The sequence below is a fragment of the Culex quinquefasciatus genome, chromosome 3 (genome assembly GCF_015732765.1).
Source record: "Culex quinquefasciatus strain JHB chromosome 3, VPISU_Cqui_1.0_pri_paternal, whole genome shotgun sequence".
NCBI classification, from domain to species: domain Eukaryota; kingdom Metazoa; phylum Arthropoda; class Insecta; order Diptera; family Culicidae; genus Culex; species Culex quinquefasciatus.
In genome coordinates this window covers 197,458,042-197,485,395 of record NC_051863.1, presented here as the reverse complement: position 1 = coordinate 197,485,395, position 27,354 = coordinate 197,458,042, and the positions used below count along the sequence as shown (strand labels likewise).

General features: G+C 36.9%; 4 protein-coding genes across 6 annotated transcripts; 2 read left to right on the top strand and 2 right to left on the bottom strand.

The window, feature by feature from the left end:
- Nucleotides 1–2,002: 2,002 nt before the first annotated feature.
- Nucleotides 2,003–2,812, top strand: LOC6031123 (histidine triad nucleotide-binding protein 3). Its single transcript, XM_001841915.2, has 3 exons — nucleotides 2,003–2,315; nucleotides 2,383–2,582; nucleotides 2,656–2,812. Exons 1-3 carry the CDS (start codon nucleotides 2,111–2,113, stop codon nucleotides 2,716–2,718), a joined length of 468 nt encoding a protein of 155 aa, XP_001841967.1. The 5' UTR covers nucleotides 2,003–2,110; the 3' UTR covers nucleotides 2,719–2,812.
- On the bottom strand, nucleotides 2,574–5,031 carry LOC6031124 (regulator of MON1-CCZ1 complex). The gene is made up of 3 exons (XM_001841916.2): nucleotides 4,829–5,031; nucleotides 3,011–4,763; nucleotides 2,574–2,954 (listed from the first exon to the last, which is right to left on the bottom strand). The coding sequence occupies exons 1-3, from the start codon at nucleotides 4,931–4,933 to the stop codon at nucleotides 2,893–2,895; spliced, it is 1,920 nt and encodes a 639-aa protein (XP_001841968.2). The 5' UTR covers nucleotides 4,934–5,031; the 3' UTR covers nucleotides 2,574–2,892.
- A 65-nt stretch (nucleotides 5,032–5,096) lies between these two features.
- LOC6031125 (folliculin) lies at nucleotides 5,097–15,161 on the top strand. The gene is made up of 4 exons (XM_038265928.1): nucleotides 5,097–5,318; nucleotides 13,542–14,705; nucleotides 14,775–14,877; nucleotides 14,965–15,161. The coding sequence occupies exons 1-4, from the start codon at nucleotides 5,276–5,278 to the stop codon at nucleotides 15,080–15,082; spliced, it is 1,428 nt and encodes a 475-aa protein (XP_038121856.1). The 5' UTR covers nucleotides 5,097–5,275; the 3' UTR covers nucleotides 15,083–15,161.
- On the bottom strand, nucleotides 15,095–27,140 carry LOC6031127 (60S ribosomal protein L18). Of its 3 annotated transcripts, XM_038265930.1 has the most exons (8): nucleotides 26,960–27,140; nucleotides 26,789–26,882; nucleotides 26,230–26,729; nucleotides 26,079–26,171; nucleotides 25,342–26,013; nucleotides 16,164–16,172; nucleotides 15,781–15,867; nucleotides 15,095–15,697 (listed from the first exon to the last, which is right to left on the bottom strand). In XM_038265930.1, exons 1-8 carry the CDS (start codon nucleotides 27,083–27,085, stop codon nucleotides 15,218–15,220), a joined length of 2,061 nt encoding a protein of 686 aa, XP_038121858.1. In that variant the 5' UTR covers nucleotides 27,086–27,140; the 3' UTR covers nucleotides 15,095–15,217. The 3 variants fall into 3 exon arrangements, with proteins under 3 accessions (XP_038121858.1, XP_001841970.1, XP_038121857.1); XM_001841918.2 differs by lacking the exons at nucleotides 25,342–26,013; nucleotides 26,079–26,171; nucleotides 26,230–26,729; nucleotides 26,789–26,882; nucleotides 26,960–27,140 and having other exon boundaries at nucleotides 16,170–16,226; XM_038265929.1 differs by lacking the exons at nucleotides 25,342–26,013; nucleotides 26,079–26,171; nucleotides 26,230–26,729; nucleotides 26,789–26,882; nucleotides 26,960–27,140 and having other exon boundaries at nucleotides 16,114–16,173.
- Between the last annotated feature and the right edge of the window lie 214 nt (nucleotides 27,141–27,354).

Sequence of the window (27,354 nt, the reverse complement as noted above, 5' to 3'; positions counted from 1 at the left end):
GTCCCGGTGGCATTTTTCGAGACGAGATTTGTCTGACCACGCCTTCCGTCGGATGGGAAATTAAATGTTGGCCCCGGTCAAACCTAGAGGGTTAGGTCGTTAGCTCAATCCTAGTGTAGGAGTCGTCTCCTGGGTCCTGCCTCGGTGGAGTCGCTGGTAGGCAGTTGGACTAACAATCCAAAGGTCGCAGTTCGAATCCCGGGGCAGATGGAAGCTGTCTGCCTCAACAATCAAGCCTTCGGACACCCAGTTTCGAGTAGGAATCTCGCAATCGAGAACGCCAAGTCAATAGGGGGATGGCGTCGCTATTTTTAGACCCACTTTTCCACTTTTTCTCTTCGAAACCGACTACTTTATCGACTTCATTTTGCTGGGCGAGATAGGACGCCGTCTATTTTTAGACGATGACTCAGCACTTTTCCACTCTTGCACTTAAAAAAACCAGATGGCAGCACGATGTAACGCTACGTCCCTATGCTGTAGAGGGAATAATTTGATTTTTGATTTAATTTACCAGCGGTAAGTCGTAACTTGTCGATAGTAGATTGAGATCATTGATCGTAAATTTTCGATCTACCATCGAAAGATTACGACTGACGATCTGAAAAATCTCGATGTGTTCAAGTTTGTTTTCAAAACTTTTTAAGAAGTCAAAAATTTCAAAATTACAACAGTTTAAAAAATGTTCAAGGTTATGAAAAAACCAGTAAATATCTTTTAAAATAAAAAAAAATAACAAGAAAATCCTAATTTCAATTCCTTAATTTAAAAAAATATGAGAAAAATTAGAACATTGTTTCCAAATTTGAAATGTTTATTTTTAGGTTTCAACAATTTTAAAAATTATTTAAAAAATAAAAACCAAAATAATATCCTAAAAATTAGAAAAATTAAAAGAATAATCTTTTTTCAGTATGGTGTCCATGTGACCCTAATGGAAGCTGTACACTCAACCCTCGGTGGTTGGTCACTTTTTTCAACTGCCTAAGCAAATTGGCCGAGCCACGTAGCCCAGTGGTAACGCTTCCGCCATGTAAGCGGTAGATCGGAGTTCCCTCTCTACCACGACTGGGGCCGAGGTACAAACCCTTTAAAATAACATTGGATAGCAAGTCTAAAAAAGATTGGTCCAAAAATAAAAAAATAAATACATCAGGAAATTTGAAAAATGCAGAGTTTTAATAAGATTACAATCTATACAAAAAAACATTTTATTTTTTTTCAAATTTCAAAGATTCATTTTACAATTTAGAAGAAACTTACCTAAATACGAAATGTAGTCTGCCAACGAATCAACGTCTCCAAGCAAAGCGATTTACTTTTATTTTTTTAAGTTGAGAGCTTACTAATCTAATCTAAAATACAAATGCGGCCAGTCCGATGAAGGCATGCTGGTAAGTCTTGTTATTAGTTTACGAAAATGTATTTCAAAAATTAAAGCGACCAGCCTTACTTCGTAGTGTTCACCGCAGGGAGAATTCTGAGAACAGATCATGCGTGGAAGAATGCGTGGACATACCGTACAAAACGCTGTGGCTTTTCTTTTTAATATACATTTTGAGATCTAATATTTTTATATTGTAAAGTTACTTTAAATTTGTATTCTTCGTTTGAACATTTTCTAATATTTTTTTTAAATTCTGAATAAGATTTTCTAAAACCTTTTTGAAATTCTCAATTAGGTTTTCTGAGACATTCACACTTTGGCGTTTGTTTGTTGTCAACACAGATTTCATTTTTATTACATAGTCGTTGATCCAAATATCGAAAAAAAGATCAATTGCGTTTTTTGCTGTTTTAGAAAAAGTGATCATTTCTAACAGCTTTTGCAAAATTTATCGACTAAAACTTGTCTAGTTTCTGAAGAGTTCTCAAAGAATCTAACGTAAATATGAAATTTTTCGTCTCTGGACACTTTGCGCAGATTTGACCTTGCATGCAAGGATGCACCTGCTTGCATGCAAAGCTCGAGCCAGCCAAAATAAACATAAAATAAAACAACTTTGTCCAGCAGTGCAAAGTTCGGGGCTGTCAAACAAAATTGAACTTTAATGGTTCTAGACCGCTAGAACCCACTTCAAAATCATCTTAAAAAAAAAAAAACATCAAAATGACTTCCCCCGCGACCACCGTGGAGCGGTGCATATTCTGCAAGATCGCGACTGGCGCGGACCCGTCCGCCACGATAATGTTCCAGAACGAGCGCATCTGCATCTTCAAAGACATCCGCCCGGCGGCCGATCACCACCTGTTGGCCGTGCCGAAGCACCACGTCGCGAGCGTACGGGCGCTCACCACGGCCGACCGACCGTTGCGTAGGTTCCACCGTCTTGCACGGGTTGTCTGGAGAATTTAAGATTTTTTTTTTTTTGCAATTTCAAGTGGAGGAAATGCGTGCCGAGCTGGAGAACGTGATGCGCGACCAGTGCCAAATCGATCCGGTGACGATGGCCGTGTTCGGGTTTCACGTTCCACCGTTTGTCACGGTTAAGCACCTGCACATGCACGGGATCGCGCCGACCGGAAACATGGGATTCATTTCGAAGATGATCTTCAAGCCAAACACAATGTGGTTTAATACGGTATGTTTAGAGATTAATTTAATGTCTTGAAGATTAGGGTATTAAACATAAATTGGTTTTGCCTTTCCAAAAGGACGCGGCCGTAATCGACAAGCTTCCCCCGGGTCCAGCAGCGGAGGACGGTGCTTCAAAGTGATGTTACGACTGTTTTCTGACGAGGCTCAAACAATATTGTGTAGCTTATTACAAACCCTTCCTAAATATAATGATTTAGACACACTCTTCCAAAACTAAACTTAGTTTGACTTTATAATGGAATATATGGTTAGATTATTCTTGCACAGATCACATACCTTAAATTAGTCGAAGTCTACAAGCACTGCGTGCTGATCAACGTCTGATAGTATTGCACGTACTCCCCACATTGTTCATCTGGAAGGAAAAAGCAAGATCAGCTGAAGAAGTTTAGTTGACCACGGGCAACTTACGCTTCAAAAAGTCGGGCGAGCCACGCAGCCGGATGTTCTTCGCCTGGAAGAACGCGTACACCGAGTGGAACACGAGCGCGTCCTGTGTTTTGGAGGCCGCCTCCAGGTACTTGCGGGCGGGAAGGGAATCCGCGCCCGGCATCTGTTTGGCGATCCGGAGCGCCTCGATGACCTGGCCCTTCTCGAGCAAGACTTCGAGGATGATTTCATTGGCGTTGAGCCGGGCCAGCATGTCCAGGGCCATTTGGGAGATTGAGGGGTGCGAGTTGGACAGGGAGAGAAGGAAGCAAGCAAGAGGTTTGGACTCGTTGAGGGCGGAGTATTTCAGGAGTTGCTGGAGCGTGTCGAACTGCTTGTTTTTGACGAGGTCGATCACGATCTGCTTGCTGAGCTCGTGGTTTGCGGTTATGCCGTGTTTGGCCAGCGAGTGTAGGTAGAGCAGAAGGATCTTTCCCAGCTGTTCCGAGTCGGTTATGGTGGAGAAGACCGCCGTGTACATGTCCGTTTGGTCGATCAAGACTCGTGGAATGAGGCCAGGTTTCTGCTGTTGAGATTTGCTGCTGGTCATCGTCATCAGGGCCATCTGACTCTGCAGTTCACTGTCCAGAACGCCCTTGTACAGTGAGTTGAGCTTGTTGAACACGCTCTCGATGACCGGAAGCATCGTTCCGCTGTAGTTGGTACTCATCATCTCTTTCAGCACGGTCAACAAAGCCGGTTTACCGTCACTTCGCTGCAGCAAGAACTCAACCAGACGTAGACGATCGGTGATCAAGGCGCACAACGAACTCAGCTTCAACAGCACGTACCACAAACAGCCCAACTTGGCATCGATCACGATATTCGGCTGGAACAACACCCAGTGCTGTGAGTAAAGATCACAGTTCATCGTCTTCCCATCCAACGAGATGCTCGGAACGGCCAACGCAAACGGTTTGATCGCCCTGGCCGGAATGATCGGCTGGTGGACAACTGCCCCAGTCCCAGCTTCCGTTTCCGACCCTCCAAGAGCCACGTCAAACAACATCGACGTCGCCGTGGCCTGGTGATGAACCACGATCACATCATCAACGATGTTCATCGCAAACCTGCCATTCTGTCCCAATCGCAAAATGTGAGACTTTTTCGGGGCCAACCCCGGCCCATTCAGCAAATAGATCACCACCTCAAACTGACGATTCTGCAGCGGTTTCAAAAGCATGATCGCGTTCGTCCCATAAAGCTGCGCCAACGTCACATCCCGACCCGAACATCCCTGCCCCGCCGGCAGCTCCAACCGAGGCAACTTCGTGATCGTCGACGGCTTCAACATAACCGGCGTCAAGATCGTCCCCAAGTTCGCCGACAACAGCGCAAAATTCGACGTCGGACAAAAGCTGAACCAGTTCACCGTGATGTTCAGCGACTTGACCGACTTCAGCGTCCTCTTCTCCAAATTCACCGCAAAGATCTCCACCCCAGAGTTGGAAATCAACGCCACCTGGCGCTCCTGCACCCAGACAAACCCATAGATCGTACTCTTGCCCTGGTGCACCATCATGTCCTGCACCTGCGGCTGGTGACTCGCGTTGAACGGAACAAACTCCACCGCCGTCTCGTTGCGCTGAACCGCCAGCACCAGATTATCCGACGAGAACTTGATCGACCGGATCGTGCCGCGATCCTCCATGCAAAACGAAATGTTCGGCCCGTCGCCGGGCGTGGCACTCTTGACCACGATCCCTGTCGCTCCGCCGGAGCGAACCGCAAACACCTGCAGAAATCCGCAACATTAAAAACCACAAAAAAAAAAAAACAAATCAATTTTTGCTTCCCAACCTGCTGCTTCGCATCGTCGAAGAACACGTTCGTGAGCTGGCTGACGGCGTCGAAGCGCACCGGATCCGGGGACAGCTCCAGATAGTAGTGCTGAAAATCGCCCATTTTTCGAACCTTTCTGCCCTTATCACAGCAACTAAGTTGTGTGTGCGGGAAGCAAAACAAACGACGTGATGACTGGTCCACAAGTCAGATGACAAACGTGACGTCAAACAACAACAACAGCAAGCGTTGCTTGGCTTTGGGGTTGGGAGAATCAGCTGTCATCAGTACACCCACCTCCTCTGATGTTCACAAGTTTTTGTTTTGATTTCGGCTTGGTTTGGCATTTTTTTCAGTAGTGCATTATTTTTTTAAAGTTTGCTAGTATTTAGAAAAACTGCATTTTTTAGTAAGTAATTAAACGCTTGATGACAATCACTGCACATAAGTTATATTTCAACAAGCATGAATGCAATCATCGCGTTGTGCCATTTTTGCGAAGCACATGGTAAGTATTAAGTATTTGAATAAGGATGCTAAATTCAAGCATTCACTAGTTTAAATATCATTATCATTAATACCAATCAATACCTGATGGCTGGTAGCGAAGTTATGAGAAAGTATAGCTTGTATCAGACTTGGGTTATGCTGATCCAGCTTATCTCAATCCCCTCGCGCTGCTTTCAATGACCCAATTCAGAATGAGAGATCTTGGCGTACACATTTCGAGGTCATTAGGCATTAGCTGGCCCCACCTAAACATAAAGGAAGATCCAGACGGGTCCTCGACCTACTTCCAATTCCATCAGAATCAAGGAGCCTCGGCACGTTGGTTTGTAAGAATGTTTTAAATATTAGAAGCCATATCAATGAGGTTCCCTACGGACCGATCTGACCTACAGATTGGCCAGGAAAACGGGTTTGCCAATGTAAAATAGCTGTACAATGCTGGTCGCAGAGTGGCCACCAGATTTGGATTTTGAATTTCCCGGTTTTCTCCCGAGGCCAGAAGGAATTTTTCCATATATGTAGTTTTAAATCAAATTACATTGTTTTTTTATAGACTGACGATAGTATCAAAATACTTTTTGAACGCATACATTTGGTTCAATAATTTTATTTCTCAAGAGAGCTTTGAGTACAAAAAGTAAGAATCCGTTTTTAACAGTTTTTGTGATTTTTCATCTCCATGCTCCGCAATTTTTCTTAACTTAAAATCAATAAAAATCGTTTTGTATTAAATTTATGAATAACGTAGATTATTACTGGAAAGCAGGAAATAGCATTCACAATATTTAGTATGAGTATGGGTAGAAAAGATTTGCAAAAAAAACAACATTAATGCAAATACTCTTCAGTTTTCTTTGAAAAAACTTTAGTAAATTCAAGAAGAATGATTCTTCAAAAGAAAAAGTGCCATATGTTTAAACAATCGATTACTTAAAACATTTTTTGCTGATCGATTTAGTATCTTCGGCAAGGATTTAGGTATCGATGAGATGATTTCTAGAAAAAATATAACTGTCAAAAAAACACATCTGGGTTGGCCTGTACTCTATCGCGACTCGCAGATCGCGCTAACATAAACAATCATAATTCTCGATACATCCTTTGTGTGAGCCGTGCCAAATTTATTGAAAAAAAAGAAAAAATAAACATGTTTGGATGTTTTTAAATTTTTGAGTAACACAGAATGGTAAAAAATCAATTGCCGTGCTGCGATTTTCTGAACAACACAACAGTCAAAATTCAGTTAATCTTTTTTTACGGAATTTTCAGATGAGAATTAAATAAAACCCAACAAAAACTCATTTATGTGTTTGAATAAAAGAAAAAGGGACTGCTTGTATTGAAATGACTACTATGCAGTTGAGCTCTGAAAATATTGTAATTTTAGAACATCTGAAAAATTTATTTAAAATTTAAATTATAATTTTAAAATAAAGATATTTTTTCAAATGTTCTGAATTTGAAGATAATTTCGTAGGCATTTAACTGTTGAAAGATTCCCAAATAACTATATAAAAATATCTTAAATACCAAATATTTCCGACATTTTAAAATTATACAAAAGTACTCAAATCTGATTTTAAAACACAAGCACAAAGTTTCATAGCAATTTGTCCTTAATAATTTGTTTAACTGAGAAAGCCAAAAATCATCTTATAAAATACTACTGAAAACAGATTTTTGAAATTCCACCAAATGTTTTACAGTAAAAATTGTAAACAGTCCGTCTTGATTATCCAAAGGTTTGAACAATAAAAAACAATTCGTATTTTTTTTTATTTTCTTACTTTTAACATCAAATTCAAGTTCAGCGACTTAATTTTAGTCACTGTTGAGTGGTTGATTGCGTATTAAGTTTAAAAATGCATTTTTTCAATATTTCATTTCAGCCATTTTGACCGCCATCTTGGATTGCATAATTCTAAATCGTTTTAAAATAGTTTAGGCTGGTACGAATTTTATTTTAAGTTTTTGTCTCCCCCCTTCAAAATTGGCCCGAAAAATCAGGGGGCAAACCATTATTTTCAATAAACTTCAAAATTATAATGAAATTTTAAGTGGAATCAACTGAAATCAATTTTAGATCCATTCACCTGCGTTCAGAATAATTTTTAGCATGTTTGGGTTGATTTAAAAATCATTTGAATTTTTGAAATTTTTCGATTTTCATTATTTTTTTTCGTTAAAATTTTTATTTTCGTCAAATTTTATTTTCGTTATTTTAAAACGCATACTCCATGCAAATGTTGAAACTGTGGCTTTTTATTTCAATATTTATATTTATTTATTTTTTTCCGAGGCCTTCGGAAAATCGGGTCTGAACTGTATTCTTATTTTTAACGGCGCACACAAGCTAAGCTTTTTGCACCACGATTTTCGGTACGCAAATTTTAGTATCTTCGAAATTATGGGAACTATCGGTTATTTATTCCCTGTGCACCCTCAAGATGATATTGAAATACATAATAAAATAAAAATAAATTGTTTATTGTGCTTATGAAATTCAATACTTATTGAAATAAGACTTCAAAAATAATTGCGCTGAGTAAATTTTCTATTGAACCGCGAACTTGATCGGAAAATTGCAGCTTATCAAACATTTGTTTTCTAAACCGGGTCCGGTGGTTGGTAATCGTAGTTGCTTCTCCCCTCTCGTCAAAGAAATATATCATGGAATACTCAACAGAAAAAAAAAAAACAACCAAAGCCTAGTAGCTTGAGTCTATTACACAAATTCAAACATTATTTTCCCGAATTCTTCATTTAGAATAACTAGAATAATATTCTAATAGAGAAAAATATACGTTGAAGTCATTTAAGAGGAATTTGTCGAATTTTAACTAAACTTAAAATATTTTCCCGGTTTGTTATTCGAATTACCGAGTTTTTCCCGGTTTTCTCCCGGTGGAATAAATTCCCGGGTTTTTCCCGGTTTTTTCCCGAGGTGGCCACCCTGTGGTCGGCTCCTGTCCAATTTTGAGGTGATTCTGAGAACCGTAAACAACCCGGTTTGAAGCGCATATCAGTGTTGCGTTTTCTTCTGGAATAGGTTTGACCGCGACCTGCAACTTTCCCAAAGACCGTTTCGAAATATCGATTTACTCAAATTCAAAAATATAGAATTAAAACAAATTAAACATGTAGATTTCAAATTTTAAGTTTTAAACCGCTGAAACATTTATGAACTCTTTATTTTTCAATTCTAAACGAGCAAATCTATGAGATTCCGGTCATTCGATTTTTGTTTTAATATTTTTTAATCCGGCTGAAACTTTTTTGGTGCCTTCGGTATGCACAAAAAGCCATTTTGGTTCATTAGTTTTTGTCCATATAATTTTCCATACAAATTTGGCAGCTGTCCATACAAATAATGATTTATGAAAATTCAAAAATCTATTTCTTTTGAAGGATTTTTTTTATCGATTTGGTGTTTTCGGCAAAGTTGTACGTATGGATATGGACTACACTGAAAAAAATGATACACGGTTAAAAATTTTTATTTAACTTTTTGTCACTAAAACTTGATTTGCAAAAAAAAACACTATTTTTAATTTTTTTATTTTTTTATATGTTTTAGAGGACATAAAATGACAACTTTTCAGAAATTTCCAGTTTGTGCAAAGAATCTTTGACCGAGTTATGAATTTTTGAATCAATACTGATTTTTTTCAAAAAATCGAAATATTGGTCGCAAAAAAATTTCAACTTTATTTTTCGATTGTCATCAAAAAGTACTTTATTGAAATTTAGATAAAGTATACCGTTTTCAGGTTAAATCCATTTTAAGGTGTTTAAATATGAAACATTCTTGAAATTTTCCGATCTTTTCGAAAACAATATTTTCAAAATTTTAAAATCAAGACTAACATTTCAAAAGAGTGAAACATTCAATATTAAGCCCTTTTAAAATGTTTGTCTTGTTTTAAAAATTTCGAAAAAATCGGAAAATTTCACGAATGTTTCATATTTTAACATTGTAAATCGGACCTTTAGTTGCTTAGATATCGACATTAGAAAATGGTGGGTTGTTTGGGTGAGACTTAGAAAACCTCAATTTTCCTGTTTTTAAACACTTGCATGGCAATATCTCAGCAACTAAGTGTCGTATCAACAAAGTTCAAGAAAGTAAAATATAGAGAATTTTCTCAGCCCTTCAAAAATATTTTTTTCAAAAGTGGGCAAACATGTGCACTAATTAAACAAAATGAAAAACTGCGACTATTTTTAAAAAAGTTACCTAAAAATTGATTTAACTTGAAAACGGTGCACTTTATCAAAAATTTCATTTAAGTACTTTTTGATTGCAAATTTGATTTTACATCGAAAAATTGCGACCGATATTTCGATTTTTTGAAAAAATCAGTATTGATTCAAAAATTCATAACTCGGTCAAAGATTTTTTGCACAACCTGGAAATTCCTGAAAAGTTGGCATTTTATGTCCTCTAAAACATATAAAAAAATAATAAAAATTTAAAATTGTGTTTTTTTTTGCAAATTAAGTTTTAGTGACAAAAAGTTAAATGAAAAATCACCAAATTTTTTTACCGTGTATCATTTTTTTCAGTGTAATTCTTATCCATACCTACAACTTTGGCGATTTTTTTTTCATACATCATTTTTGTATGGACAGCTGCCAAATTTGTATGGAAAATTATATGGACAAACTATTGATGTAAAATAACTTCTTTGGGCATACCGAAGACACCAAAAAAGTTAATGATTAATGATATGGCTTAAGGCTGCTGTAAATATTAAGTTTTTTTTCCCTCTACTTCAAAAGAACCCGAAAAATCAGGCGGTGGATTTTTTTTTCAAAAAATTACAAAATTCCATCGGAAAGTTAGATGCGTTTAGTGATTTTAGTTAATTTTCGATGTACACTGCTGCTTAAAAAATTAAATAATAGTGTATGCAACAAGTTGTTAAATGAGGATGTTTTCAGCACGAGTCCACCAAGTTTATCGGACGATGCTCTGCTGAGTTGGAAAGTGCTGAAAAAATCGAGTTTCATACAACTTTTAACGCAATTTCGATAAATACACTTGAAATGGAATTTTAATTGGAACGTCCATGTGGTTAGTCAATTCGAACCAAACATTTCATTAAGGCTTAAAGCAAAAACTTGATTTGAGAAACGAGATTGTGTCACATTCCCCAGAATGAACCGTTCCCCAGAAAACCATTCCCCAGAAATATTTATTGTGGTGATTATAATTATTTCCAAAATTTCAAAAAAAAAAAATCCAAAATTTTCTAAATGTTTTCAAAATTTTCAAAATTTCAAAAATTTCCAAAATTTTCAAAATTTCAAAAATTTCCAAAATTTTCAAAATTTCTAAAATTTCCAAAATTTCTAAAATTTCCAAAATTTCCAAAATTTCCAAAATTTTCAAATTTTTTAAAATATTCAAAATTTGCCAAATTTCTAAAATTTACAAAATTACCTAAATTTTCAAAATTCCCAAAATTTTCTAAATTTCCAAAATATCGAAATTTTTTAAGATTTCCAAAATTTCCAAATATCAAAAAAAATCAAAATTTCCATTATTTCAAATTAAAAAAAAACAAAAAAAAAAATTCATAATCTTTGATTTTTTTTTAAATTTAAAATTTCTTTTCTTTAATTTTGATTTTTGAATATCAAATTTTTTGTTTTTTTTTGAGAATTTTGAAAATGTTTTTAATTTATGACATTTTTTAAGCTTTGGATTTTTTTACTTACCATTAACAAATTATGATCGTAATGTTTAGATCGAAAAATCTCGATCGTGATGCGAGAAATAAAGATTGAAATATTACGCTCGAGTGCAATAATCACCACGTTAACTTGTGTAAGCAGTTATTACAAGGCCAGAAAGTTTTCCCTTCTTTAACACTCAAACGTTCGGGTAGTCATTTGACCCCTATTTTTTTCTTAAAAATCTCATAACTTTTGATAGAATTGACCAATTTTGATGCTTCCGGGTGCAAAAGATCCAGATTTGTCTATATTTTCAACTGTCAGACGGAGGACAAATGTGGTCAATTTTTACCGAAAATATTCCGGATTCTGTTGGGGTACCTCGCCCTTCTAAATGGATATTTGGCCAATATAATGAAAACTTTTCAACAGAATAAAATCGGAAATGATGCAAAACTTCAAGGAATCATCCTAAAACATCATCCTGCATAGATACATGACATGCTGAAGACCTTCGGGCACCGGAACAGGTTCTATTCGGAAACGGTTCACTGAGCTGATGTCAATTGTGGCCCAACTTGAACCGGCTCCGCTGCCCCGTAAGACTTAACCATGTCAATTATTTTTGCAGGATGATGTATTAGGATGATGCCTTGTAGTTTTGCATCATTTCCGAAATTTTTCAGTTGAATAGTTTTATTATATTGGCCAAATACCGTATAGGAGGGCCGAGGTACCCCAACAGAATCCGGAATATCTCCGGTAAAAATGGACCACATTTGTCCCCCATCTGGCAGTTCAAAATATAGACAAATCTGGATCTTTTGCAACCAAAAGCATCCAAATTGGTCAACTCTATCAAAAGTTATGGGATTTCTAAGAAAAAAAAATAGGGGTCAAATGACTACCCGAGCGTTTGAGTGTTAAGGAAGGAAAACTTTACTGACTGATACAAGTCAAATTTTACCTTTAAAAGGGAGGAGGAGAGTTTTCCCTTCTTTAAGGAAGGGAAAAAATACTTGACCACTTACACAACTTTTTAAATTTGTTATCACTATTCAAGAGAGTTTTTCCTTTTGGAAACAAGAAAGAATACAAGAAAAAAACTTTAAAGCGAAATTCAACTTCTGTTAGCAGATATCACAAGTCAAGACAGTTTTCCTTCTTTAAAGAAGGTGAAATTCAACTTGTGTCAGGAGACCTTAAAAGAAGGAAAAATTAATCAGTTATTGTAAGTCAAGAGAGTTTTCTTCTTGCAAAATGATAAATTAAATTTTGTCACCTTAAATCAAATTTAGAAAATTTAAATAATCATTCAAAATGAGCAATATGCCAAAGGTCCAATATGTCAAATGGAATTATACCAATGACATCCATAATCATATTTTAATTTTAACAAACATTTTTCTTCTTTGCAAAATAAAAATAGCATTCACGGAAAACAAGAAATAAAAAGAAACTGCAATTTATTCGGCATTTGTATAACAAATTTAACATGACTGAAAAAGAAGGGAAAATTTCTTAGAATAATAGAACGAGTCATAAGCCGAATCAACATTTTCTGTTATTTTCTCAAGAATTGTTGTCAAAACAAGGAAAATTTCTTGGCATGGATAAGATAACCTTGTCCAATTTTTATATTTTCTAAGAAATTTCAAACAAACTAATTTTTGAAACAACTTTGATTTTTCGAGAAAAAAACTTTTCTGGGGAATGGTTGGTTTACTGGGGAACGCGACACAATCGAGAAACGAAGCTGCCAAAATAGTAGCCTATGCAACAAGTTGCAAAAAGAAGATTTTTTCAGGTCCCTATTTAGTAAATTCACCGTTCAAAACAAAAAAAATATGTTTTGAAAAATGTTACTTTTAGATACTAGTGTTGAAAAGTTCAACTTTTCAGCATCCGTATCAGTGCTGAAAAGTAGAACTTTTCAGCACTGGTATTGAAAGGTATTAACTTTCCATTCTGGTATTTTTGGTAGGGAAAAGTAGGCCGTTTCGTTTTTCTAGAAGGACAGGAAAAGTTGACAGTATTACAGCGTGTGATTTTTTGTGATAAAAATTGGGAATATTTAGAGCTCATTTTTAGAGTTTCTTTTTGAATAGGTCCTACAAACATATGAAAGACACATATAGAACCTTTTTCTTAAAGAAAAAAAAAACTCTAGATTTCGATTTTTTTGTGACTGCCGCGCGGTTTGAACCTTGGCATTTTTTTGAAAGCGTCCCACGACAATAATTTTTTTTTTTACAAAAATTAAAACGGCCAGCCTTACTGCTTGGTGTTTACCGAAGAGAGAATTCTGAGAACGGATCACATTTCACAGATTCTACGGGGGAGAAAGGATGCGTGGACATACCGTACCAAACGCTCAAATATAGAACAATCTTCAAAGCTAAAGTTACACATACACCAATTTAAAAAGGGTCTGACAATACTAGCATGACTAAAAGTCTACTTCAAAATCCCACATCACCCTGGCCATGTTTGGGATAGAGTCCACTTTTCCCCTCAACTCTCTCTCCCCCCTTTGCAGGTCCCGGTTCCCTGTTCTGCACGCAAACGCTGCGCGAGACCAACATCCACCAGCTGGACATTGCGTTCGACGGCGAGCGCAAGGGCTGCGCGGCGTGCACCTCCGTCGGCAACAGCACCGGCCTGGTCAGCAAGGACCCGGACAGCAACGCGCACTTTGTGAGCAGCCAGAGCCCGGTCATCCCGGAGACGGTGGAAATGGTGCGGAAGGCAGCGCTGAGGAGTATCAGCAGTGAGGTGAGCAGTTCGAGTTCGACGGCGGCGGTGATTGCGGACGGTGGGTTGGTGTTTTTCGGCGATGCCCATCGGGGACACGTGCTGAGTCACACGTTTCAGCTGATGGATTCGCAGGCGCGGGGGTTTAGCAAGCTGTTTTCGATCGTGATTCTGATGAAGGACAAGATGTTTTTGCTGAACATTCAGCCGTATTTGGCGGATTGCTTGACGAAGATTTCGCGGGAGTTGCAGGGATATGCGAGGGTCGTGCACGAGGGGGAGTTGAAGGCGCAAGGGTCGAGTAATCGGGCACAGCGGATTAACCAGGGTTTCAGCAGTTATTCGTCGCGATCGTTGATTGATCTGACGGGGAAGGAGTCGATCTTTGCGTACTTGCACGCGCACTTTGCGTTCGTTTTGTGGGCCGGGTCGAGGTATTTGACGGAGAGTATTACGCTGGGGAGTCCGTCGGTTCCGCCGTGGTTGGGACGTGACACGGAGGAGGGATTTACGATGGTGCAAACCGACAAGGAGGGGTATTTGATGCGTCGGATGGGCTTCGGGAAGGTCGAGGACGAGACGGATCGCGTTGACGAGTGGACCAAGGCGAAGTATTCTCTGCGGATGTTCCGGCAGATGCTCAAGGATTCGTTCCTGTCGGTTTGCTTCTGTGCGCTGACTGGGATTCAGATCGTCATTCGGGGTCCGCAGGTAAAGGGCATTTGTTTGGCGAGAAATTTGAGGAAGATGCTGCCGGAACCGTTGCACAAACTGGTCAAGACGCACGCCGAGTCGTACAAGGCGGCCAACGAGTGTCGAATCATCAACTTGAGCCAGGACGCGGTGGCACCGAATCCTTCGGCTGGGATTATGAGAATCGATTTGGTGGACGATCGGGGCAAGGACACGGTCGCCGTTTGCGTGTGGGAGGCCGATTTGCCCAGCAAGTGTGAGTATCAAAAGTAGTTAATAATTACTGAAACGAATTTACCTGTTTTGTTCTCTATCTCTCTTCCAGTGCCAACGCTGCTTCAGAAGATTGCGAAAGCCGTCGACGAGGAACTTTTTACCGACACGGTTCTGGACAAACAGCTGCGCGCTCTAGTCGAAGAGTGGAAAAAGTAAGACCTTGAACACCAACCAACCCGATTTCTTTTCCTAACAAGGCTTTCTTTCGTTTTTTCGCACCACGCACGCACTCAACACAGCAAAGTGGTCTGCCTCCGGAAGATGAGCTCCAACCAGGACGTGGCCAAGATTAAGAAGATCATGGGCATCCAGCAGCAGGACCAGGTGCTGATAACGTACTGGTACAGTCACTTGTGACGACGCACGGCCTTTTTTGTGGTGGAATTTTTTGCCTTTTGTATTTCACTTAATTACACAAGGAGAATAATGAAAGGAACCGATCGTATTTTTCCTTCCGGGTGTTTTTGTTCCGAACTTCCGCACTTTCTCCGCTTAATTCTTGAAACCGCAGCTGCTGCGACGACCACGAGCCTTCTCGTACTTACGTCCCTTGGACTGGACGTACGGCCGGGTGTTGGAGTGGGGCACGCCAGGGGCGCGTCCAAAGTGAGTGAACGCTTCACGGGCCGTGCGGGCTCCCTGCATCAGCACGGTGTTCTTTCCGGTCGGCGCCAGCAGGGCCAGCTGATCGAAGGTGTAGATCTTACCGCCCCACTTCAGGATGCGCTCGCGGGCCTTGTCCGTGACACGCAGCGCGCACACGTTCATCTTCGGCACGTACAGCTGACGGTCATCGTTGGTCACGGTTCCGACCACGACGGCGATCGTCGACTCGTCCTTGCCGCGCAGCTTCAACAGCTTCGACACTCGCGACAGCGCAATCGGGGGTTGGTTGGTTCTGCTCATAAACAGACGACGCAGAACAATCTTGTTGAACTTCTTGTGCGTCCGGCGGTACAGGAAGCGGTACAGCTGTAATCGAAACAGGGAGAGAAAACCGCAATGTTTACATCCTGTCCATAACCTCATATTTAAAGACGTAAACAACAACTCACCTTAACCAGCAACCGCAGGTACACGTCCAGCGATTTTGGCTTGGTACGGCGAACCTTACGGTCCCACTTGTGATTGATATCGATACCCTAAAAAAAAAACAGAGAGAAGACGTTCCGTCGGTTAAACAAATCCAATCAACAAACATACAGCAGGCGTTGAGTGATGGTGGTATTCGGCACAACTGTCAAGAGTGAAGAAGCCGTCGCCACATGCAACAAACACAAATTTCACCGAAATCCGCGGAAAATCACAGCGGCAACGATTTCTTCACTTGGATCACCAATTGCACTAATTAATCTTGCAGAATTTGTGCCACCATCGTCACTTTTTACCATATTTCCTAGCAAAATATCACAGCGAAAGAAGCTCGACTCGAAACGACTCTTACCATCTTCAAGACCGGAAAAAGAAAGAACCCGTCGCTGCCAACCGTACGTCAAATTTGACATTTATTTGACATTTCGAAAAATTCGAACCGGATATAGGTTTCTGTTCGAAAATGGAAACCTATATCGAAAATGAAATTCGAAATGGAAACCTATATTTTCGAACAGTAACCTATATCCGGCCTACTTTATCGACATCTTTTTGAAATACCCGTTTGAAAAGGACCTTTTTGAGGGGTAGTTCTAATTTTTTGCTGAAAAAGATTTTTATTCGGTCGTTTTGAGGTTTCCAGCTTGGATGTTGGGGTTATTTCAAAGAAAGCTAAAAATCTGGTAAATTTGGGTTGGAAACTTTTGATTTGAAGTCAAATGTGTAATTTAGAGTCTCTTGAGGCACATTCATATGGAATTTGATAGACATATGAACATGAACCCATCGATTTCCATCGACTTTTCTGAAGAAAAATCCTAGAAAATCGAAAAAATCTTCAAAAAAGTTGCTCTAGAACCCCCGACGAAAAATTTCGCCGGACCCCTCAAAATGTCGGGAAAGAGCCCTTCTTTCATGGTGCCAAATATCAGACTTGCCGAATTTTTTATCTTAAGTTTGTTCTAGGAAACACCGTGGACACCGTGTGTCTAGTTTTAGAATTAATAAATTTCTAATTTTCTGATTTATTGATGAAATTTTAAATTATTGATTTCTCAATCCCTGACTGAAAAGTCCGTCGGACGTCCGTCGTTTCCCTGACTGAAAAGTCCGTCGGACGTCCGTCGTTTGTCGTCCGTGCAATCGTACGTCGTCGCACGACAATGTCGCGCGACTTTCGCACGAATGTCAGACGTTTTTGCACCAAAATGTCGTATTTGTCGTACGATCGATAATCGAAATTGTTCGACATTGTCGTACGACATTCGACCGACGTCGCACGGTTTTGTTATTTAGGATGTCGTGCCTTTGTCGTGTGCTGTCATTTTGGTATTTTGAGGTTATTTTCAAAATAAAATTCACTTTGTTTATGTTTTTGATTATTTTTATTCATTTGTATTAGTTTGCACTGGCCTGGCACTTTGTTTTTGAAATATTCACTATCACTGCAGCCATACTTTTCTTAATTTCGCTTAGTGACGGGATTGGCCGTTGCACAAGAAGGAAATACAAACCGACTCCTTTTGGTCCGACGATGGCCAACCACTTTTGGAAAGGTTCTGCTTGTCTACCCTTCCAATGTTCGAGTGCTGCCCCGTGGGAAGTTTGTCCACCTCGATCGCCTTCACCCGGTGGATGTTCTCGGCCGAAAGTATCTCCAGGAAGAAGACTGAGTTTTGATAATTGCACTTTTGAGATTCCGCTAGAAGTCCAACACCACCAACGCATTTTCATTGTCCTTTTCCTCTTGCTGGTCCACGTCCAGCAAAAAGCACTCTGGAAATTGTTTGTACAGAGCTGGAACGAATAAAATAATTTAAAAAAAATTGCAGGATTCAAGAATTTAAAAATATTAAGACATGACGTGTTTTATAAATATTTTGCATTTCGAAATTTTGAGAAAGAAAGATTCATGTTTTGAAATTTTAAAAGCTGACTTTCATTAGAATTGTTGGGTTTAAAAAAATTAAACATGTTATGTTTGATTTTATTGTGGGTAGCAGTGAGGTTCTGATGTATCCAATGACAAAAATAAATATTTTCAAAATGCCGTTGCAAATATTTTTCAAAGTTAATATCAAAGTTCATAAATAATATTTATAAAAAAACCCCAAATAGTTGAAATCACAAAATTGTAAAACATAAAAATAGATAATTTTAAAAACTTATTATCTAGTTTATTATTGTATTTTTTAGAATTACAAACCTCAAGATATTAGGAATCAGAAATTTTAAAAATGTTATAATATTAAAATATTAAAACGAAGAATTTTGAAAGTATTAAGACTTTCAGGAATTTTAAAACTTCTAAATTATTTGGAATATTAAAACATGAAGAATTAAAATACAATTTTCCAGAATATCAGAATGTAAGCACTTGTTTTTAGGATTTTCAAATACTAGATTTTAAGAGTTCTGTAAAGCCGAAAATTTCACAATTTTAGAATCTATGAATGTAGGAATTTAAGAATTTTATTATGTTTGTAGTTTGTGTTTATGTTAGTAGTCTAGAGTTTTAGCATTTTTTTAATGCCAGAATATATGTTATCTTGAGAATTTTATTAAAGATTAATTTTATTCAAATTCTCAAGATTATAAATAACCTTGAATTTTCTCATTTTAAGATTCAATGGTTTTTTAAATTATGCAATTTGAAGAATTTTAAAAGAAGCAAGGAATTGTGTAAATTTAAGAATGTTTGAATTTTTTAACTTCAAATTTTTATATATTTTTTTTGAATTAAAAATAAAAATTTATGGAATTTTAGATTGATAGTTTTAGGAATTTTGAAACCTTCGATTTTTTTTTAATTTAGGATTTCAGAAGTTAAGAATTTTGGAATTTTAAGAATTTTTAGTTTTTTATTTCAGAACGAAAGAGTTATATTTTTTATGTTTGGATTTTAAAATTTTAAATACATCATTTACCCTCCAAACTTTAAAAAACTTAATCTTTTAGAATTTTGAAATTAGGATTTCAGAAGTTAAGAATTTTGAAATTTTAAGAATTATTAAATGAAAAAATCTTAAATTCAAAATTGTGCAATTTCAAATTGAATATTTTTCTTCGTCGAATTATTAGTTTTATGTTTATGTTTTGTTTTGCGTCATACAAACGCACTCCCAATACACCTCATCCAAAACACTACTCACCGGTTCCATTAACAAATTCTGGCTGTTTAGAAACATCGCGGGAGTTTATTATTCCGTCCTCCTCCACCTTTTTATTCACGCGGAACAGTGATTTACTCCCGAGCTTGAATGTTCCGTCTCCCTCCTTCTGTTTCCGACACATTCAACACTCGGAAACTCCTTCTCCTTTGGGAATGCAACTTCCGCGGAAAGCAAAACACCAATCCGCTTTCTCAATCGCAGACCGATTCCTTCCGATACCGGAACATGGCCCACCGTCTTCGTTCTTCACAGCCACGACAACCAAAATCTGGAAATCCAGAACATAAGACTATGATTTGGCCGTTCGCCACTCCAGCCGAAACTTTCCGGAAAAGTAACACAACTTACCAATCGGTCAAAATCCTCCAGTAGCCCAACAGCAACGACAACTGGTTCAATTTGGTTGAAATCAAGTCCAAACAAGATCAGCTGAAGAGAACTGTCAAACTGTTTGCGTCGACGAAAATCGTGACGTCGAAATTAAGGAAAATCGATGGAAAAAAACAATGTCGCGCATGTCGAGTGTTTGTCGTGCGTTTGTTGTCCTTTCGACCAATCGATATCGAAACGGTAAAATCAAAACCGTGCGACAACTCGTACGACGTGCGACATTTTTCAAACAGGGTTGTCGTCTGTGCAATCGTACGACGTCGCTCGACAATGTCGTGCGACTTTCGCACGAATGTCATACGTTTTTGCACCAAAATGTCGTATTTGTCGTGCGATCGATGATCGAAATTGTACGACATTGTCGTACGACATTCGACCAACGTCGCACGGTTTTGTTATTTAGAATGTCGTGCTATTGTCGTGTGCTGTCATTTCGGATTTTTGGGTTATGTTGCAGTTGAAAAAACTGTTGTTTTGTTTTTATTGATTTTTTTTTATTCCAGCTGTCAAAATTTCACAAATATATTTATTGTACACTTAATTTCACCTGCGTATCGCCGATTCTTCCCCAACTTGGCTTCCTTCTGGATTTGCCTTGACCGCAGCTTCCGGCTTGGGTGTTGGTGTTCTTCTGAGGCGGCCGTGGCAGCATCTTGGTCGTGTTGGACTTTTGTTTCTCGACGAGCTGATCAAAACCCGGATGCGACGCCTTGGCGACGATCTTGGATCTCCGACGGATTAATGTTTACCGGAGTACGAGGAAACGTGGGTTTTGTGGAGTACGAGTACGAAAAAACGGGGCTGCTTCCGTGGATTCTAGGAGTGACCACACGGGAACGCATTCCGGTTTCCGGCAGAATCAGATTGGAAAATGTTTGTTGCCTGAAAAAAATATATCATCAATCAACAATTGGCAAAAATTTATAAATTAAATTCAGATTTCAATAATAATAATAATTATGCAATTTCAATTCAATAAAATTTCAAATATGTTTTTTGAACTATGAAAGAAAAACTAAATTTATGAACTTTCAATTTAAACATTTAAAAAAGAATTATAAATAATAGATGTCTAGATAGATGATAGATTTAAATTTAAAATTATTGCAATTAGTTTTGAAATCCGAGAATATTATTATTTGAAAATTGTACCTGATTTAAGAATGCTAAAAAAATCTCAAATTCTAAAATTCTAAAATTCTAAAATTCAAATATTCTAAAATTCTAAAATTCTAAAATTCTAAAATTCTAAAATTCTAAAATTCTAAAATTCTAAAATTCTAAAATTCTAAAATTCTAAAATTCTAAAATTCTAAAATTCTAAAATTCTAAAATTCTAAAATTCTAAAATTCTAAAATTCTAAAATTCTAAAATTCTAAAATTCTAAAATTCTAAAATTCTAAAATTCTAAAATTTAAAATTCTAAAATTCTAAAATTCTAAAATTCTAAAATTCTAAAATTCTAAAATTCTAAAATTCTAAAATTTAAAATTTAAAATTCTAAAATTCTAAAATTCTAAAATTTAAAATTCTAAAATTAAAATTCTAAAATTTAAAATTCTAAAATTCTAAAATTCTAAAATTCTAAAATTCTAAAATTCTAAAATTCTAAAATTCTAAAATTCTAAAATTCTAAAATTCTAAAATTCTAAAATTCTAAAATTCTAAAATTCTAAAATTCTAAAATTCTAAAATTCTAAAATTCTAAAATTCTAAAATTCTAAAATTCTAAAATTCTAAAATTCTAAAATTCTAAAATTTAAAATTCTAAAATTCTAAAATTCTAAAATTCTAAAATTCTAAAATTCTAAAATTCTAAAATTCTAAAATTCTAAAATTCTAAAATTCTAAAATTCTAAAATTCTAAAATTCTAAAATTCTAAAATTCTAAAATTCTAAAATTCTAAAATTCTAAAATTCTAAAATTCTAAAATTCTAAAATTCAAATTCTAAAATTCTAAAATTCTAAAATTCTAAAATTCTAAAATTCTAAAATTCTAAAATTCTAAAATTCTAAAATTCTAAAATTCTAAAATTCTAAAATTCTAAAATTCTAAAATTCTAAAATTCTAAAATTCTAAAATTCTAAAATTCTAAAATTCTAAAATTCTAAAATTCTAAAATTCTAAAATTCTAAAATTCTAAAATTCTAAAATTCTAAAATTCTAAAATTCTAAAATTCTAAAATTCTAAAATTCTAAAATTCTAAAATTCTAAAATTCTAAAATTCTAAAATTCTAAAATTTAAAATTCTAAAATTCTAAAATTCTAAAATTCTAAAATTCTAAAATTCTAAAATTCTAAAATTCTAAAATTCTAAAATTCTAAAATTCTAAAATTCTAAAATTCTAAAATTCTAAAATTCTAAAATTCTAAAATTCTAAAATTCTAAAATTCTAAAATTCTAAAATTCTAAAATTTTAAAATTATAAAATTCTAAAGTTCTAAAATTCTAAATTTCTAAATTTCTAAAATTCTAAAATTCTAAATTTCTAAAATTCTAAATTTCTAAAATTCTAAAATTCTAAAATTCTAAAATTCTAAAATTCTAAAATTCTAAAATTCTAAAATTCTAAAACTCTAAAATTCTAAAATTCTAAAATTCTAAAATTCTAAAATTCTAAAATTCTAAAATTCTAAAATTCTAAAATTCTAAAATTCTAAAATTCTAAAATTCTAAAATTCTAAAATTCTAAAATTCTAAAATTCTAAAATTCTAAAATTCTAAAATTCTAAAATTCTAAAATTTAAAATTCTAAAATTCTAAAATTCTAAAATTCTAAAATTCTAAAATTCTAAATTCTAAAATTCTAAATTCTAAATTCTAAAATTCTAAAATTCTAAAATTCTAAAATTCTAAAATTCTAAAATTCTAAAATTCTAAAATTCTAAAATTCTAAAATTCTAAAATTCTAAAATTCTAAAATTCTAAAATTCTAAAATTCTAAAATTCTAAAATTCTAAAATTCTAAAATTCTATAATTCTGAAATTCTTAAAAATTAAGTTCCGAAATTCGAAATTTTTAAAAATGAAAATTTTCTGAATTATAAATTTTTGAATTTTAGGTGCCTCAATACCAAAATCATTTATTTCAATTCGTGATATTTTTTAAAATTTTGACTTTGTAAAATCCTTGAAAACTTTCAAAAGTTAAAAGTTTTTTTTTACTATTTAAAATTTTTTAAAACTTTTAAATATAAAAAAAAAACAATTTTTAAAACTTAAAACAAAACTTGAACTTTTTTTTTTAATTTTGTAATATTTTTTTTAAATTTTAGTTTGTTAAAGTTTTTTAAATTTGTATTTTATTGAAAATTTTAAAAAAAATTAAGATCTAAAAAATCAGTTTTTTTTATTTTTAAAATTTTAAGAAACTTAATAAGTTTTCAATGCGTAGAATTAAAAAATAATGATCTTTGAAATTTTAGAATTTAAAAATATAAATTATTTCAATTTTAGAATTTACAGAATTTACAATTTTTGAATTTTAGAACTCATATTTTTTTGAATATTAGAATTCAAAATTACAACTCGTGCGTCCAACGTTTTGGGAATTCAAGAACTTTATAATGTTAGATTTTTTGTATTTATAAATTGAATAGTTTTAGTACTTAAGAATTAAGGAATTTTAGTGTTTAAGTTTTCGTCAATTAAAAAAAATTCTTATTTTTGAATTTCAAATTTTTTCAAAAATATTTGAAGACTTTGAGAATTTGAAGAATTAATAAATTCTAGAATTTAAGAAAAGAATACTAACAATTTGCACAATATCAAGATATTCAATAAATTTAGAATTTTCGAATTCTTACATTTTTAAGTTCTGAAATGCTAGAATTTTACAACTTTACAATTTCAGCGTTTAAGTTTTTTAAAATTTTTAGCATTTTTGATTTTTTTATTTTTCAGTTTGGAATTATTGGATTGAAAAGTTGAGAATTTGTTTTGTTCCATTCATCCTATTTTTAATTTCGATCGTCCAATCGCACTTCCAGCACACCTCCATCGTTTCTAAAACATGACTCACCAGTTCCATTAGGTATGCGTCGCAACATCCCGCGGACGGTAAAACACCAAACACCAACCGCTTCCAATATCGCAAACTGGTTCCTTCCCGTCCCGTCTTCCGGAATGGCCCGCCGAGTAAACCATATTTCCCGTCCTCCTCCTCCTCCGCCACGAAGACCGAAATCTGGAATACAAGACACTTTGATTCGGTCACTCGCCCACTCCGGCCGGAACTTTCCGGCAGAAAAAGTAATTGAACCTAGTAAACAACTTACCTATTAACTGTCCAAAATCCTCCAAAAGCCTAAAAGCAACAACAACTGGTTCGACTCGGTTGCAATCAAGTCCGAACAAGATCAACAGAAGAGAACTGTCAAACTGTTTGCGTCGACGATAATCGACGTCGAATTGAAGGTAAATCGATTGAAAAAACCATGTCGAGCATGTCGAGTGTTTGTCGTCCGTTTGTCGTCCTTTCGACCAATCGATATCAAAACGGTAAAATCACAACCGTGCGACAACTCGTACGACGTGCGACATTTTTCAAACAGGGATATTGTGGTTTTACAACGCGACTGTGTTTCAAATGTAGGTGGCGCCAAAATGAGGTTACTTGCCTAAAATCGTATTCCTTTCTGCTGTATTGAAGAACAAAATCGCTTGTTTCTCATGATTCCCTGTATCAATCTTAATGAAACTGGTTGCAAAAGACGAGATTTTTTTTTTGCTTTAAAATAATGAACATTATTTTTGGACGCGCAAACATTTGTGAAACAATTTGTCACGAAAAGAACACGCAACATTTCTTGACCGCGTTCCTTCCGATCTGCATACCGTACTTAAAGCGGAAAATGGCAAAAGTGATAAGAATTGGGTCCTAAAATTAAGCTTAGATTGCTGATATTAATGTTTACAGCGATAAAGCTTATTTTTCTGAGTACAATGACCCTTTGTATGATAACAAAGAGATTGGAATGGATTTTTAAATCAATTTTGGAAAATAAACCTCGCGGTCCTTCTTGACAGAAAAGGTTCTACTTGACTGCTCTTTCCAAGGAAACCATACTTGATCATTAAAATATAAAAAAGTGATCAGAAATGGTTTTTAAGCGTGTTTTTTATCGTTGTATATAAAAATTTATATAGGGCTTTAGGACCCAATTGGTCGAACGGCTTAGTGTGATTAAAATGGGTATATTTCCCCTATGTGTTGGGGTTGCTATTATTTCGAGGGCCTCGTGGCGCGGTGGTTAGCGGCCAAGTTAGCGGCTTCGGCTGCCGATCCCTAAGTTGCCTTATCCTCCTGGCCTTCTATCGGATGGGGAAGTAAAACGTCGGTCCATTTGCGTAAAAGAAGTTTTGAGTGACTCACCACACATAACCTTCGGACGCAACAGAGCCTACAAAAGACCCGGGGGTCGTTAAAGTGGATTGCTTTGCTTTTAAATGCTATTATTTATTATTTCTTCTTATTATCCTTCGATTTTTAATAACAACATAAGATATTTTAACAAAACTTGCTGTTGAAATAATTTCCCTTTTGCTATTCCAATCAGTCCAGGATAGGCGGGATAGGAGAAAATGCAAGAAATAACTGAGTAGAAATTCAGAGTAGTGTTATTCAACTTTTTTCTTTAAACTTCGAATTTACTTTTTATGTTTACTTTATTTATTAATTCACAATTTCTTTTTCTTCAGACAAAATATTCTGGAGTGTCCAATAACAATCCGTAATTTCTCACCTCAAGCCGATTGACTTTATTTTCACCATTTCCTTACAAAGTATCGTTAAAACCAAATATTTACATGATTATTCCCGGCACAATTCAACACGCGATCCTCACACCTTAAACTTCTCCACCACTTCCTCCCAGCAGCGCATATTTCGCAGCAGTTTCAGCTTGTTGTTCGGATTTGGCGCGAACGTTTTGTCCACCTTCCGGATGCGCATCACTTCCGGTTTGTTCCGAAAGAATCCCAGGTTGATACCGGCCACGAACACGGCTCCCAGCGCCGACGCGTCCGCCGTATCGCTCCGTTCAACGGGCAAACCTGCCGTGTCCGCCAGCATTTGGCAGATGAAGTCGATTTGGGAAACGGTTCCGTCCACCTTGATTTTGGTAAATTCTTCCAGATTTTGGGCTTCGATTTCCTTGAGGGCACTCACGTAGAGGAGTGCGATTCGGTACACGAGACTCTCGAACAGTGCGCGGATGAGGTGTTCCTTGCGGGTTGATTTCTTGATGCCGATGAAGCTCGATCCGGCTGTGATGTCGCGAACGCCAAACACGCTGAACGCTGGGATGAAGAATACTCCGTTGGAGTCGGACACCGAACTGGCCATCGAGGAGCCCTCGCGTGGTTCGGTGAAGAGACCGATTTTTAACGCCCAGTCAACGACCGTCGTGCAATCGGTGCAGATCTTCTGCAGCACGTAGGCTACCTCTTCGTGGTCTGAGATTGGGTGGACCGTTTTGTGGGCGATCATTGGGGTCATTCCGTTGGTGGATGCTAGACAGGAGGCTTTGGTGACGATGTTGAGTACGGCAGCCGTGTCCATTTTGATGTATAGTTCGGATTTCTCGAAACAGCAGGTTCCCCAGAGGGCAGCTGAAGAATTTGCAATCTGGAAGGGGGGGTAGATTGAAAATGTGTAGGGGAAGCACGTGTTGTACTGAGAACACTACATACCGAAGTTCCAATTCTGATTGTACTGCCAAATATAGACTTGTCCACGAAGCCGTAATGAAACGAGTTGTCTACCACTTTTGGAAGAATTTGGCGCTGAAAGGAATCAACTTGATTAGAACGTATATTCCACTTGAGTGATCTCGAGACTTGCCTCAATCGGGTACAGCATTGCGGCCCAATCTGCCCAGTCTTGCGTGAAAGGATCGTAGAATCCTGTCGCTACGCAGCTCGTCACATCGCTGATGTGTTCGACCTTCTTGTTCGGATCGATGCCCTGCCGGAAGCGGTACAGCAACCACGCGTCGATTCCTCCAAACAGTACGTTACCAAAGGGCAGATCTTGCTTGATTCCGGGACTGTTTTCCAGCATCCACGCGAGACGCATGGTCACATGTTCGTTGGTCACCTCGTACAGGCTCTGGTTCAGATACCGTTGACTTCGGGTGAAACAGTGCAGGAAGCTGGCACTGCTCTTGAACGCCTTGAACATAAAGTTCTCGTTGCAGTCCTTGGTCATCTGATCGGCACGAAGATCTTGGGCGGTGATAAAGTTGTGGTACACCATTCCATTCGAACGATTCCAACATGTGAACGAACCCTGGTGGCAGGAAATCGCGAGGAAAGCGATTTGGTCAGCGGTTAGGTTGGCCTCTGTGGAGTTCAGTTGGTATTAGTTGCAAAGATCTGATATTGCTCAAAACATCACTAACCTTCGAACGCGGTCTTGATCGTGGTGATTACACAACTCCATAGCTTCGCGGGATCTATTTCCAAACGTCCTATCGCTGGGTAGACGAATTCAATCTGCGTTCACAAAGAAAGTAGGGTTAGCTGGGAAGGGTTATCCGAAGCCCTTCTGGGGGGGGGGGGGGGTCACTTACATGATCGTATGCCGACCCGACGACTTCAACGCGCGATGATTCCCGGAACACTGCGTAAACGAAAAACTTGACCAGCTTCGTATCGACGTTGAGGGCTGCGACGTACTTGACCGCGGTTCCCATCATGTTTCCCGTTTGGCAAACAAATCTGGCAAAGGGAGGGGTGGGATCGAAACTAGAGACCAACCACTTCACGTATCGACCTGCGATAGACTAAACGAAGCTCTCTAGTAGTTCTTCTGTTGATCCGCCCAAAATAGATTAATAATTGACGAGCCAACGGTGCATGAAGTGGCGATAAGCGCGCGACTCAGGAAAGAAGAGTCTCTCACGCTTGAACAAGATCCACGCGAGAGGCCAAGGTCGCCAGATCGGCCAACGGTTACCAACGGTCG

Excerpts from the sequence above, each read along its gene's own strand:
- LOC6031124 (XM_001841916.2), bottom strand. The coding sequence starts at position 4,933 with ATGGGCGATTTTCAGCACTACTATCTGGAGCTGTCCCCGGATCCGGTG. Across the intron at positions 4,764-4,828 it reads TCGACGATGCGAAGCAGCAG|GTGTTTGCGGTTCGCTCCGG; the intron begins GTTGGGAAGCAA and ends GGATTTCTGCAG. Across the intron at positions 2,955-3,010 it reads CTCGCCCGACTTTTTGAAGC|ATGAACAATGTGGGGAGTAC; the intron begins GTAAGTTGCCCG and ends TTTTCCTTCCAG.
- LOC6031127 (XM_038265930.1), bottom strand. The coding sequence starts at position 27,085 with ATGATGGGAACCGCGGTCAAGTACGTCGCAGCCCTCAACGTCGATACG. Across the intron at positions 26,172-26,229 it reads CAATGCTGTACCCGATTGAG|CGCCAAATTCTTCCAAAAGT; the intron begins GCAAGTCTCGAG and ends GATTCCTTTCAG. Across the intron at positions 15,698-15,780 it reads ACCTGCGGTTGCTGGTTAAG|CTGTACCGCTTCCTGTACCG; the intron begins GTGAGTTGTTGT and ends TTTCGATTACAG.
- LOC6031123 (XM_001841915.2), top strand. The coding sequence starts at position 2,111 with ATGACTTCCCCCGCGACCACCGTGGAGCGGTGCATATTCTGCAAGATC. Across the intron at positions 2,316-2,382 it reads CACGGCCGACCGACCGTTGC|TGGAGGAAATGCGTGCCGAG; the intron begins GTAGGTTCCACC and ends TGCAATTTCAAG. Across the intron at positions 2,583-2,655 it reads ACACAATGTGGTTTAATACG|GACGCGGCCGTAATCGACAA; the intron begins GTATGTTTAGAG and ends CCTTTCCAAAAG.
- LOC6031125 (XM_038265928.1), top strand. The coding sequence starts at position 5,276 with ATGAATGCAATCATCGCGTTGTGCCATTTTTGCGAAGCACATG. Across the intron at positions 5,319-13,541 it reads CCATTTTTGCGAAGCACATG|GTCCCGGTTCCCTGTTCTGC; the intron begins GTAAGTATTAAG and ends CCCCCTTTGCAG. Across the intron at positions 14,878-14,964 it reads CTAGTCGAAGAGTGGAAAAA|CAAAGTGGTCTGCCTCCGGA; the intron begins GTAAGACCTTGA and ends CACTCAACACAG.